General features: G+C 45.0%; 4 protein-coding genes and 2 pseudogenes across 4 annotated transcripts; all 6 read right to left on the bottom strand.

Moving 5' to 3' along the window:
• Positions 1-422: 422 nt before the first annotated feature.
• On the bottom strand, positions 423-1,629 carry LOC125109771 (uncharacterized protein C2orf16-like; the record flags this gene model as incomplete). The annotated part of the gene is made up of 2 exons (XM_047746925.1): positions 423-1,160; positions 1,569-1,629. Coding segments are annotated over 2 exons (687 nt in total), but the record flags the coding sequence as incomplete, so codon positions are not given.
• Positions 1,449-5,162, bottom strand: LOC125108663 (uncharacterized protein C2orf16-like). Its single transcript, XM_047744811.1, has one exon. The coding sequence runs from the start codon at positions 4,551-4,553 to the stop codon at positions 3,072-3,074; it is 1,482 nt and encodes a 493-aa protein (XP_047600767.1). The 5' UTR covers positions 4,554-5,162; the 3' UTR covers positions 1,449-3,071.
• A 94-nt stretch (positions 5,163-5,256) lies between these two features.
• Positions 5,257-6,949, bottom strand: LOC125109770 (uncharacterized protein C2orf16-like). Its single transcript, XM_047746924.1, has one exon. The coding sequence runs from the start codon at positions 6,947-6,949 to the stop codon at positions 5,339-5,341; it is 1,611 nt and encodes a 536-aa protein (XP_047602880.1). The 3' UTR covers positions 5,257-5,338.
• On the bottom strand, positions 6,904-8,293 carry LOC125108668 (uncharacterized; annotated as a pseudogene).
• Positions 8,294-8,578: 285 nt separating this feature from the next.
• On the bottom strand, positions 8,579-10,772 carry LOC125109769 (uncharacterized protein C2orf16-like). The gene is given in 3 exon segments (XM_047746923.1): positions 8,579-9,056; positions 9,058-10,567; positions 10,745-10,772. Coding segments are annotated over 3 exon segments (2,016 nt in total).
• Positions 10,773-10,827: 55 nt separating this feature from the next.
• On the bottom strand, positions 10,828-13,204 carry LOC125109768 (uncharacterized; annotated as a pseudogene).
• Between the last annotated feature and the right edge of the window lie 297 nt (positions 13,205-13,501).

Raw genomic sequence — 13,501 nt, 5'->3', positions numbered from 1 at the left:
CCCGCCCTTCCTCGCCCCAGGTAGAGAGGCTTAGAGGCTCTTTGATTGCTGAGGGTGCAGGTATCCGAGGCAGTGGCTGAGCAGGAAAGAAGTCAGAAAAGGGGCAGGTCGGTGAAGGCTTGAGCCGGTCAGTGAATAATGGGGACGAATCTCTTCTCATCTGTTCGCTTCAGGCCTCTAAACTTGGCCTGTTTTGGAGATTTTGTGTGTGGTCCCTAGGAGACGTGTTTGAGGGCCCTTGCAATCTTCAGACAGACCATGTCTGAGCCTCTCCCTAGGGCAGCTATGTTTGAATCTCTCTTTAGCGGGACTGTGATGGGTTCTCGCTGAGGGACTGAGATGGGTTTTCCCACACCAACTGTACTGGCGCCTTTCAAAGTGGTTCTGTTGGCTCTGCTCAGAATGACTGTGTCTGTTCCTCGCAGAGCAACTGCGTCCATTTCTTTCAGAGGGACTACAGTAAGTTCTCTCTGAGGAACTGCGACCGCTCCTCTCAGAGGGCCTGTGCTGTCTTCTCTCAAAAGGGCTGTGTCCTCACACCTCTAAGGGACTGTGATGGGTTTTCTGAAAGAGACTGCGACTGCTCCTCTCAAGGGGACTGTGACATCTCCTCTCAGAGGGACTGTGACATCTCCTCTCACAGGGACTCTGATGGCTCCTTTCAGAGGGACTGTGATGGCTCCTTTGAGAAGGACTTCGATGGCTCCTCTTAGAGGGACTGTGGTGGCTCTTTTGAAGAAGGCTTCGATGGCTCCTCTTAGAGGGACTGTGATGTCTCTTCCGAGGAAGACTTCGATGGCTCCTCTCAGAGGGACTGTGACGCCTCTTCTGAGAGAGACTTCGGTGGCTCCTCTGAAAGGGACTGTGATGTCTCTTCTGAAGAAGGCTTCGGTGGCTCCCCTTAGAGGGAGCGTGATGTCTCTTCCGAGGAAGACTTCTATGGCTCCTCTCAGAGGGACTGTGATGTCTCTTCTGAGAAAGACTTCGGTGGCTCCTCTCAGAGGGACTGTGACGCCTCTTCTGAGAAAGACTTCGGTGGCTCCTCTCAGAGGGACTGTGATGGCTCTTCTGAGAAGGAGGACTTCGATGGCTCCTCTCAAAGGGACTGTGATGGCTCTTTAGAGAAGGACTTCGATGGCTCCTCTCAGAGGGACTGTGATGTCTCTTCTGAAGAAGGCTTCGGTGGCTCTCCTTAAGGGACTGTGATGTCTCTTCCAAGGAAGACTTCAATGGCTCCTCTCAGAGGGACTGTGACGCCACTTCTGAGAAAGACTTCGGTGGCTCCACTGAGAGGGACTGTGATGTCTCTTCTGAAGAAGGCTTTGGTGGCTCCCCTTAGAGGGAGTGTGATGTCTCTTCCGAGGAAGACTTCTATGGCTCCTCTCAGAGAGACTGTGATGGCTCTTCTGAAGAAGACTTCCAATGGGTCCTCTCAGAGGGACTGTGATGTCTCTTCTGAGAAAGACTTCAGTGGCTCCTCTCAGAGGGACTGTGATGGCTCTTCTGAGGAAGACTTCGATGGCTCCTCTCACAGGGACTCTGATGGCTCCTTTCAGAGGGACTGTGATGGCTCCTCTGAGGAGGACTTCGGTGGCTCCTCTCAGAGGGACTGTGTTGTCTCTTCTGAAGATGGCTTCAGTGGCCCCTCTTAGAGGGACTGTGATGTCTCTTCTGAGGAAGACTTCGGTGGCTCCTCTCAGGGGGACCGTGATGACTCTTTAGAGGAGGATTTTGAAGGCTCCTCTCAGAGGGACTGTAATGGCTCTTTAGGGAAGGACTTCAGTGGCTCCTCTCAGAGGGACTGTGATGGCTCTTTAGGGAAGGACTTCGATGGCTCCTCTCAGAGGGACTGTGATGGCTCTTTAGAGATGGACTTCGATGGCTCCTCTCAGAGGGACTGTGATGGCTCCTCTGAGGAAGACTTCGATGGCTCCTCTCAGAGGGACTGTTTTGTCTCTTCTGAGAAAGACTTTGGTGGCTCCTCTCAGAGGGACTGTGATGGCTCTTTAGAGAATGACTTCGAAGGCTCCTCTCGGAGAGACTGTGATGTCTCTTCTGAAGAAGGCTTCGGTGGCTCCTCTCAAAGGGACCGTGATGGCTCTTTAGAGAAGGACTTCGAAGGCTCCTCTCAGAGGGACTGTGATGGCTCTTTAGGGAACGACTCTGATGGTTCCTCTCAGAGGGACTGTGATGCCTCTTTAGAGAAGGACTTCAAAGGCTCCCCTCAGAGGGACTGGTATGGCTCCTTTCAGAGGAATTACATGGGGTTCTCTCCCTTAAGAAGCTATGGTGGTTTTGCTTCTTGGTTGTGAGTTTCTTTTTAAGGCGACTGTGTGAGGTTCTCTTAAGTGAACCATGTAGATTTCTCCCGCTGGCTTGAACTCTGGTTCCTATTTTGGAGCTCTTGGACTCCTGGCTAGAGATTTCACATCTGTAGGAGATTTCTTACCTTTGCTGCTATTGTCGTTTTGAACAATAACCACAGCCCGTCTGACTGAAGTGGTTTTGAAAATAGCACTTCTTTGGGAAACTATGGGCTTGGGTCATTGGGTATGTCTACATTGGAAAGAGCCACCTCTTTTTGGTTGTTGAGCCGATCTGAATTGCTGTATTTCTTCCCATAACATCTTCTCCTGCTTAGTGGTTATGTCTATTGGCTTTAGCTTAAAAACTGACATCCTATCTCTTTTGATATCTCTTGATGAGGAATAATCTCTGGCTTTTTGTTTTGGATGGTGGTTTTTGCTTGAACGCAAACGGTCTGGCATTGACCTGTCCTCAGGCTTCTGTCCAGCAAAAGCCATAATTCTGTGTGTTGTCTGGAATGCAAGCTTTAGACCTTGAAAAAGCCGTTGAATGAATTTGGGTTGGGAGGATTTCTTAGATTGTCTTTTTGAAGAGGCAGTGGTTGTCTGAGATGCTCCATTCCTCTTCCTTCTTAACTGGGCTGTTAAATCCCAAGAAGAACTCCGTATTGTGGTTCTACCATTTGTGTAGAACTTTGTGTTTTGTGTTCTGCCTCCCATAGTGATTCTTTTCTTTGGGTATTTTGAACTACGGGTCTTTTTGGTTCACCTTTTAGCCCATTTTTCATCCTGATTGCTTTCAGAGTCACTCTCTGGTAGAGAGTGAACTTGAGTAAACTCATAGTGCCCTGGCCCTCCAATTGTCGTCTTTCCTGCTAGGGCAGGGTTCCTATACTGTCTTTGCCTGATGTGGACTTGTACAGGAGCAGGAGACTGGGAAGATATAGACTGGAAATCCACTGTAGAAGTAGGACTCTTGGAAGCTCGAGTATAGACTTTAGCTTTCCTTAGTGATGGTGACATAGAACTCCTTGGTGTGATGGATCTGTCTCTTCTGTGACACTTTGGGACTTGGGATCTTTTCCCAGTTTGCAACCTAAAGCCAAGACACAACTTAATCTCTCTGTGTCCTTCGGGAGTGCTTACAAGGTGGAGCTGTGGGTAGATAAGAAGGTAAGGCACCAAAGTGCCCTGTAATTTATGACAGCAATTAAATCCTACACATAGGCCACACTGTAGGCAGATAGGGTATTTTAAAACCAGACCTGAAGTTAGAGGTGGAGGTGCATTGGGGGGTATTTGACTTCTTAACAGTTTTGCTGCCATTTTTAGCCGCAGATCTTGTAGCAACTGGAACTGTTCTGACAAGTCAGTCTTGGCCTGGGGAAGATAACTTGGCTTGAGACAGTGTTGGGACTCAAAAATCCTTGTCTGTGAACTCTGTGAGTTCTCACTCTCTTCCCTTGGAACAGAATCTTTCCTAGTGAAAACTATATTGAAGGAAGACTCTAAATTTACTAGGACAGGAGGCTGGCCCTCTGTACATGAAACAGGCATGTGCTGAATGACTTCCTGGGATATATCACTAAGCTTCAAACTTTTCTTTATTTTCGCACTAGCCCCAGAGTGTTGCTGTATTATGGAGGACATGGAGCTATGTGTCCACATCCTTAAGGCTCTTCTTTGTTCGTGACCATGATAGGAAGTGTGTCTCTGAATGTACTTTTTGGACACTGAAGTCTGAGAAATAATACTTCGACTCTTCTCTAGCAGACTCTTGGAAAGTTCCATCAGTTCTGCAGGAACCCTAAATAAATTCTGAATAGATTGACAGATATCTGCAGTGGCTCTTTCCGTTAAAGATGTTTGAGAATAAAGGTTCCTTTCCATAGTGGTTCCCAAGACATTCCCTAACACTAGCATCTTGGAGAGATATTTTCTGGGTAGTCGCTGTCTCCAGGAGTGATTCTCCCAGACATTCTGTTGTCTGCTCAAGACAGACCAGTTAAGGCCTCTTTGAGTTCCTGATCCTGACCGGAAGGTCCTAGATGGTGATCTCCAGCTTTGCAGTGGATGTTGGGATAGGCGCTGGAGTGAATTCTCTAGCTTCTCCACCTGCTTCTTATCAGTCCTCTTAGATAGGACACCCACTCCTGGGATCTCAAAATGTGGGATATCTACAATGTTAGCTATCTTATCAGAGGGTTGATTGTGAAGGGACAAGGGAAGGGTTGAAGTTTGTATCATAGTAGGGTCTATAAACTATTCTTCAGACTGCAAAATATCTGTCCCAAACTTTTTTATATCTAAGGCCCTTGACACTTCTGGCATCTCCAAATCACAAAGGCTTCCTAATTCAGATGCTTCGACAGAGCTTGAGATGAGCAAGTTTGAAGAGTTCTGTAGAAATCTAGAGAAATAATTCCCTATTTGTAACTCCTCTCTTGAAATAAAATCCTCAGATTCCCTATTCTGATATACCTGTACTAGATTCAAATCCTCACATTCCATGATTTGAGGAGGCCCTATTTTTATCCCCATTCCTTTCACAGCCTGAAGCCCTTGTTCATGAGTGAACACTGTAGATTCCTCCAAAGGAAATGCTGGCTGTGAGAGTGATTCTGAAGATTTCTCTTTGGTATTTGGCCTCAGAGTTAGTTCTACAGTTTCTACCATTTCTTGAAGATGTGGCCTTGGGAAGAAATCCAAACAATCCATTACATCAGTAGCTGATCCTAAGGAGACTCCTATTGGTTCTACAATCTGAGGAATTGGTAGTGGTGTTAATTCCTCAGATTTTACAATTTGAAGTGGTGGCCCTGGGATTAACACAGTCTTTACAATTTGAAAGCCTGTCAACTTCATTATATCCAAAATCTGGTGTGTTGGCTCTGTGGTTAATTCCTTTGATTTTACACTTTGCAACCACAGCCCTGAGGTAAATTCAGAAGGTCTCACATCTTGTACTTTTGGAGTCAGTTCAACATCGTCTACCATTTGAGAGGTTCCCCCTGGTGTTAATGCTACAGACTTTACAACCTGAAGTGGTGCCCAGGAGTCACTTTCACATATTCAACAACTTTTGGGGGGCCTATTGAGGTTATTCCTATTGGTTGAGCAGCTTGAAGCTGTGTCTTTGTAGATCCCATGACTTGATCTAGCGGCTTTGGACTAATCCTCATAAACTCTGTAATTTGACCCTGTAGTCCTGGAGCTATCTGTGAATATTTCATACTTTGATTCTGTGACTGTGTCAGCCCCATTGGTCCATCCCCTTGCTGCCGTGTCTCAGATGTGAGCTCTACAGATTCTGCATGTCCTGTAGCTTGACCTGTTTGCCTTGGGGACAAATCTAAAGATTCCTCCCTTTGAAGCCATTGCTTAGAGGTTGAACCCACAGATTCGGGAACTGGATATCTTAGCCTTGGTGTCATCTCTGAAGATTCTGGGACATGATGTAATGGCTTTGTAGTCAGTGCTTCTGATTCTTCCCTTTGCAGTATTTTCTCAGAGGTCACCTCCGCAAATTCTAGTGCTTGAGGATAGAGCCTTGGAGCGCTCTCTGTATATCCAGTGGTTTTACTTATTGGCTTTGGGGTCATGCCAAGGAATTCCTTCTCTGTTGGCCTTGCTTTGGGGGTCAACCCCATAGTTTCTGTAGTGTGATGCTTGGGCTCTGGTGTCATCTCTTCAGATCCTGTAACTTCCTGCACTGGCCTTGTATATGATTCCTCCAAGTCCTTAACTTGAGGCCATGACTGAGAGAGCAACTCGAGAGTTTCTGGGATTTCCTTTAAGGTTAATTCTAAGGATTCAGAGCCTTGATTCCTTAGCACATGAGTCAGGTGAACAGATTCTGGGACTTGAAGATCTAGTCTTAGAGGCACTCCTGAAGATTCCATGGTTTTACTTGTTGACTTTGGGGTCAACCCCACAGATTTTTCCACAGTTTCATTGCCTTGATGTGCCAACCTTTCTGTGGTATGATAAATTGGTACTGAAATCAAATTTACAGATTTGGAGACTTGATGCTTTGGTGTTGGGATCACCAGATTCAGAGATTTAGGGACTTGAGGCTTTGGTGTTGGGATCATCTCTGCACCTTCTACAAATTGATGCCCTGGCCTAGGGATTATCTCAGAGGAGTCTGTGATTTGATAGCTCCTCTTTGGAGTTAGTTCCTCAGATTTTGTTCTTGGAAGCAGTGACCCTGGTAGTAACTCTACAGATTTCATATCTTGTTGCAGAGATGCTGAAGACAATGTCACATGTTTTATACTTTGCAACTTTGCTTCTGGAGTAAACTCCAAAGGTTTCTCACCTTGTCGCTGTGATTCTAGAGACAAATTTGAAAATTTAACACTAGGCAACATGGGTCCTGGTATGAACTTCTTAGTTGGCTCTGGTGCCAACACTGTTGATTTCATACCTTGCCATCCTGAAGTCAACTCTTGGCAATTCATACCTTGCTGTTGGGACCCTGGTGTCAACTCTACAGATTCCACATCTTGAAAACATAGTTCCAGTGCAAAGACCTCAGAATTAACACTTCGTGACCTTAGGCATGATGGAAACCCTGAAGAATTAGCACTTGGAGGCCTAGCTGTAGGTTTGACTTCAAAGATGTCACATCTTGAGAACATGGCTCTGATTCAAACACCACAGATTTCTGCCTGAGGCAAGAAATCAAATCCTTAGAATTCACATCTTGAGGTTGTGGCCCTGGTTTCAACTCCAGAGATTTCACATCTTGAAAACACAACTTTGGTGCAAACACCACAGATCTCTCACTGTGCTGCCTGAGGTGTGAGGGCAACTCCCCAGAATTCATACCTTGAGGATATGGTGCTGGATTTAACTCCACAGATTTCACTTTTGTAAAACAAGGCTCTAGTGCAAACATCTCACATTTCAAGTACTGCAGCTCAGAGCCTGAAGCCAGTTTCACAGAATTTCCACCACAAGACACTGGCTCTTTGTTCATCTTCACAGACTTTACATCTTCAAGCAGTGGCTTTGGTAAAAATAACACAGATTTCATACCATTCAGCGAAGAGCCTAAAGTGAACACTGATTGCACAGCTTGTTGCTGTGACCCACAGTGATTCTCCAAAAACTTGATTTCTGGAAACTTTGCCCCTGGGATTTACTCAGAAGATTTTACACCTTGCAAATGTGGTCCAGGGATGAACAGAATAGATTTGTACCTTGATATTCTGACGTAGGATTCAAGTCAGAGGGTTTCATGCCTTGCATCTCTGGGTCTGGATTAAACTTTATAGCATTTATGCATTGAAGTTCTGACCCAAAATTCAAATCAGAAGAATTCACACCTTGCAGCTGCAGGGCACAGTTTAATTCTTGTGATGTTATACCTTGAAACTTTGTCCCTGGACTCAATTCACGTTTCACATTTTGTAAATGTTGCACAGGGTCAAACATAAGAGTTTTTATACCTAGAACTTCTGACCCCAGATTCAAATCAAAAGATCCCATACCTTGACATTTAACCCCTGAAGTCAACTCAAAAGATTGTATACCTTGCAAAGGTGGCCCAAGTTCATACCCCATAGAATTAGCACATTGTAATTTGGGCTCTGGATCCAACTCCAAAGAATTTACACACTTCATCTGTGGCCCAGGGTTGCACTCCATAGGTGCTACAGCAAGAAACTTTGACCCTAGAATCAATTCGGATTTCAAATCTTGTAAATGTGGTTCAGCGCTGAACACCAGAGATGTCTCACTTTGATTCTTGGACCCCAGATTCACCTGAGATCCTGGACCTTGACATTTTGTCCCTGAAGTCAATTCAAAGGACTGTACACCTTGCAAAGGTGGCCCAGGTTTGCACCCCATAGAATTTGCACATTGTAATTTTGGCTCTGGATTCAACTTAGAAGAATTTACACACTTCATCTGTGGCTCAGGGTTGCATTCCATGGGTGCTATAGCAAGAAACTTTGACCCTGGAATCAGCTCAGATTTCAAATCTTGCAAATGTAGATCAAGGTTGAACACCATAGTTGTCTCCCTTGGGATCTCTGAACTCAACTCAGAAGACTTTGTACCTTGAAGTTTTGAAACTGAAGTTAGTTCAGGAGGGTTTATACCTTGCAAGGGTGGCTCAGATTTGCATCCAACAGAATTTACACACTGAAGTTTTGGTTTTGAAATAAATGCAGAAGAATTCACATCCTGCAAAGGTGGCCCAGGGCAGAACACCTGGGATTTCATACCTCGAGGCTCTGATCCAGGATTCAACTCAGATTTTACACCATTGTACTGAATGTCTTAACATTTATACACTGAAGCTGTGGGGCTAGATTAAATTCAGAGGATTTCCCACCTTGTAATTTAGGCTGATGCTTTGTTTCCAGAAATGGCTCATATGGAAGCTTCCTGTCTGTGCACAACTCAGGTTTTATCTCTTGTAACTGTGGCCCAGGATTGAACTTGAAAGATGGCATACCTTGAAGCCTTGACCCCTGGCATAACTCAGAGGATTTAACATCTTGCCACTGTTGCTCAGGATTGGATTCCTTAGATTTCACATCTTGGAGCTTTGTCTCTTTGCACAATTCTGAAAATTTTATATGTTGCAAATGTGGTCCAGGGCTGTATACCACAAATTTCACACTTTGAAGCTCTGGCCATGGTTTCAACTTAGAAGACTTCTTTTCTTGCCGCTGCTTCCCAGCATTGAACTCAGAAGATATCACATTGCAAATCTTTGATTCCAAGGCTAACAGAGTGTTTTGCAACCTGGAACTCTAGGCCCTGGTTGACCTCTGTGGTTTTCATTATTTGAAGCTTTACAGACTCAAGAGATTTTGCACCTTGCAACGTTGCCCCAGGGCTGAATTTCAGAGATTTCATGCCTTGAATGTGTGATCCTGGTGTCAACATAGGCAATTTCCTATTTTGTAACTGTGGGACTGACTCAAACCCCAAAGATTTCACATCTTGGGTCTTTGCACCGAGAGTCAATTCAAGAGGCTTCATGTCTTTCCACGTGGGTCTGGTAAGGAACTCCACAGATTCTCCACTTTGAAGCTTTGTTTTTGGTGCTAACTCAGAAGATGGTACACCTTGTAACTGCAGAACCAGTTTTAAGTCAACAGATTTCAAATCTTAGAGCCTGCACTCTAGCATCAAATCAGATTTCTCACCTTGTTTCTGTGGTCCAGGGTTGAACTCCACAGATTTCACACCTTGAATCTTCCTCATCTGAATTAAATCAGATTTCCCACCTTGTAGCTTTGGACCATGGTTGAACTCAGAGGGTTTCATTTGTTGAAGTTTTGACCCTGGGATCACTTCAGAAGATCTCATACCTTGCAAGTGTGATCTAGAAGCAAACCCTGCCGATTTTTTATCTTGAAGCTTTATACCCATCATCAACTCAGAACATTTCACATCTTGTAACTGTGGGCCTGCTTTCATACCAGAAAACTTCGGTCCTAGATTCAGATGAACAAACTTCATACTTTGGGACTCTGGGTTCAACACTTCTGGATTCATTCCTTGCATCTCTGATCCTGGTACCAACTCTGGAGCTTCTTGTATTATGTGTTGAGGCATTCGAGTCTCCAAGGTTTTTACGCCTTGGAGCATTGTCTCAAGAGCACCTTGAAATGGCACTGAGTTCACCTGCATAGATTCTGAAGTCTGGTTCAATGGCTCTGGAGTACTTCTTAAAGATGATTGTGTCAAATCCATAGATTCTTTCCTGAGGTGACAAGGGTCGGAAGTCACTTCTACTTTTGCTCCTTGATATCCTGGCTCTGGGATCATTCCTGAAGATTCCAAATCTTGATGCCATGGGGTTAATCCTTCAGGTTCTGTGGCTTGATGATTTGGCTTGAGGTTCAGCTCTGCAGATTTTACTGCTTGAATGTGTGCCCCTGAGATCGGCTCCTCATATTTCATACTTTCCACCTGTGTTTCAGGAATCACATTTCTACATTCTACCATTTGAGGAACTTTCACATCTTTAAGCAATAGTACTGGGGCTGTCTCCTTAGATCTTTCATCTTGTAACCATGGCTTTGGGGCAAACTCCATGGATTTCTTCTCTTCCTGTGGTGGTCTTAGGATCAGCTCCACAGCTTTTGTATCTGAAAACTTCAGTGGTAGGGCCAAATGAACATATTCCAGACCTTGCAACTGTGAATTGTGGGTCAAATCTAGCGATTTCCTATTTTGCAACTGTGGTGCCTGGGCTAACTCAGCAGATTTTCCACTTTGTTGTTGTGTTCCTAGGGTAAAATGAATAGATTTCACACCTTGAAGCTGAGACCCTGGGGCTAACTGTACAGAATTCCCACTTTCCAGCTGTGAAATAGGAGCCAACTCATTAGATGTTACAATCTGCAGTTGAAGTTCTGGGGCCAATTCCTAGGGCTCACAATTGGGATCAGCTGTCCATATTTCACCATCTGTGGGACCGAACTGTGGAGTCATGTCTACAGATGTTACATTGTGCAATCCTGGGGGTAACGTCATAGAATCCACAGTCTTAAGTTGTGGCATTGGCTTCACCCCCAAATATTCTGCACCGGGAAGTAGAGATGTGGTGGTCATTACTGCAGATTCTGTGACTTGATGCAGTGGCTTTTGGCTCATTTCTTTAGATGCTGTTCTTTGACCCAGTGATCTTGGGACTGTCCCTAAATGTTCCATTATTTGATGATGTGACTGTTTTGACTCAGTCAGATTTCTGATTATGGGGTCAGAAGCTGACCCCATAGTTTCCATCATTTGATGGCTTTGCCTTGGACTCATCTCTGAAGATTCTAAGATCTGATGCCATGGGGTCAAACTTGGAGATTCCATGACTTGATGAGGTAGCCCTGGGGTTAATGCTATATAGTCTTTGTGCCTTGAACATATGTTTGTGGAGTCAGCTCCACAGAGTCTCGCACTTGAACCCATGACCCAGGAGTCAACTCCAGAGGTTTCCTGACTTGAGATACTGGCCTTGAGGTCAAATCCTGAGTTTCTTCAACTTGTGATTGTGGTGTTATGATCATTCCCGTGGATGACCCCAGTGCTACTGGAGTTACCTTTAAAGAATGTATGGATTGGGACGCCTGGGTGGCTCAGTTGGTTAAGCAGCTGCCTTCGGCTCAGGTCATGATCCTAGCGTCCTGGGATCGAGTCCCACATCTGGCTCCTTGCTCAGCAGGGAGCCTGCTTCTCCCTCTGCCTCTGCCTGCCACTCTGTCTGCCTGTGCTCGCTCTCTCTCCCTCTCTCTCTCTCTGACAAATAAATAAATAAAATCTTAAAAAAAAAAAAGAATGTATGGATTGATGTGATGGCATTGGAATCATCCCTACTGATTCTGCGACTTTAAATGGTGGCTTTGGAGGTAAACCCACAGATCCTACGACACCAGGTGGACCAATAGTAGGAGGAGAGCTAGAAGATGTCAAACCAGCTGGTTGAGCTGTTCCTGGAGCCAAAGTTGCAATTTCAGACTGTGAATCTCCAGATTCTATAACATGTGGCAGTGCTGGTGGAATTATTCCCATGAAATCCGTAGCTTGTAATAGTGCCACTGGAGTAACTTTCATGTAATCAGTAACTTGATGCAGTGGACTGGATATCATTTCCAATGATCTTGTATTTTGACATATTGGCCGTGGAGGAATCTTCAGTGGTCCTGTGATTTGACTTTGTGGCTTTGAGGTTATATTCACGGGTTCAGTAACTTCAGGATGTGGCCCAAAAGTCATTGCCACAGTTTCCACAACTGTATATTGTGCCTTTGGATGCATCTTTCCTGATGGTATGACTTTATGGTCCAACGATGTGGTTATTTCCCCTGATTTCATGGCTCGAGATGGTGTTCCTGGGGTTATTCCCACTGGTTTTACGATATGTGGATGTGACTCATTAATCATCCCAATAGAATCCATGACTTGAAGCAATGCTGCAGGAGTTACCGTCACATTATCTGTGACTTGATTCAGGGGTCTGGAGGTCACCTTGGATTCCATAATTTGATGCTGAGCACTTCATGTTACCTCCACTGGTTTAGTGACTTGATATGATGGTTTAGTGCTTAACACTCACTTTTTTTGTGGTTTCCATTGGTTTCCCAACTTTGGTAGCTGTGGGAACAAACCCACAGATTCTATCACTTCTGAATATGATTCTGGGATCATCCCCATTAAAGCCATGACTTGAAGTAATGCTAAAGGAGTTACCTTTATGCTCTCTGTAATTTGACATGGTAGCCTTGGGGTCAATTCCACATTAGTCATGTGGGACTTATGCTGCTGAATCCCTTTTTCCAGAAGACCTATGACCCTCTGTTCTATATTGAGTTCTAGAACATGTGTTGGCTGCTCCTGCAGTCCAGTGGTTTTCTCTGGAATTACGTCAGCTCCTAAACTTTTGGGAAGCAGAGTGCCCAATGATGTAACTAAGGGCCTGGATTCAAGGATTTGCGGGCCATCCCCAAGTTGTGACTGCTTATCTGGGATAAGTGACTATGAAATTTTTGTTTCTGTTCGATTTAATCCAGATTCCACTCCAATATTCACATGGAGCTGAAATGATGGACAGTTTGGGAATTTATTGTAGACACTTTGTTCAGTGCTTTGATGAATGGGCATAGATACCTGGATTTGAGGTTTCTGTGGTTCGGGAACTCCTCCTTGTGCCTCAGATAAATAATTCAGCATTGCCCATAACTCCCTCACAGGCAGAGGCACTGCTTGTTCCCTCAAAGTATAAACCTTCCAAGCCATATGTCCCTCTAACTCCCACCTAGCCAAAGGAGAGAGCCGGATTGGAGCCCACCCCGAGAATCGTCGTCTTGCCTTGGTGAAAATAAAATCTGGCCCATGATCCAATGTCAAATGACTCTTGCTCTCTCCCCCATTCTTTGTTTCTTCTTGTTGGCAGAGATCTGGGGATTCGAACACAGAGTTGATAAAAGAGTTTTGGGATCTTAAGGGTGAAAGAGCTGCCAAATTCTGTAGAAGTTTTGGTTTCCCAAACTCTGAGAGCTGAAGAGGAGGCAGGGCTGTGCCTTGGTTCCTGAACACGGAAGACTGGTTTTTGGGTAAACTAGGTAAACTATGGCTCCGGAGTTGCCGGGTCGTTCCTTCAGAAAAGACGGGAAGGTGGGACAGGCTGGAGTTGTTGCATAATGATCCGGGGGAGCTGCTGTCCTTAGTAG

Source organism: Lutra lutra, chromosome 9 (genome assembly GCF_902655055.1).
Source record: "Lutra lutra chromosome 9, mLutLut1.2, whole genome shotgun sequence".
Classification (NCBI taxonomy): Eukaryota; Metazoa; Chordata; class Mammalia; order Carnivora; family Mustelidae; genus Lutra; species Lutra lutra.
The sequence above is the reverse complement of the archived record's forward strand: the minus strand, read 5'-3'. Positions and strand labels throughout refer to the sequence as shown.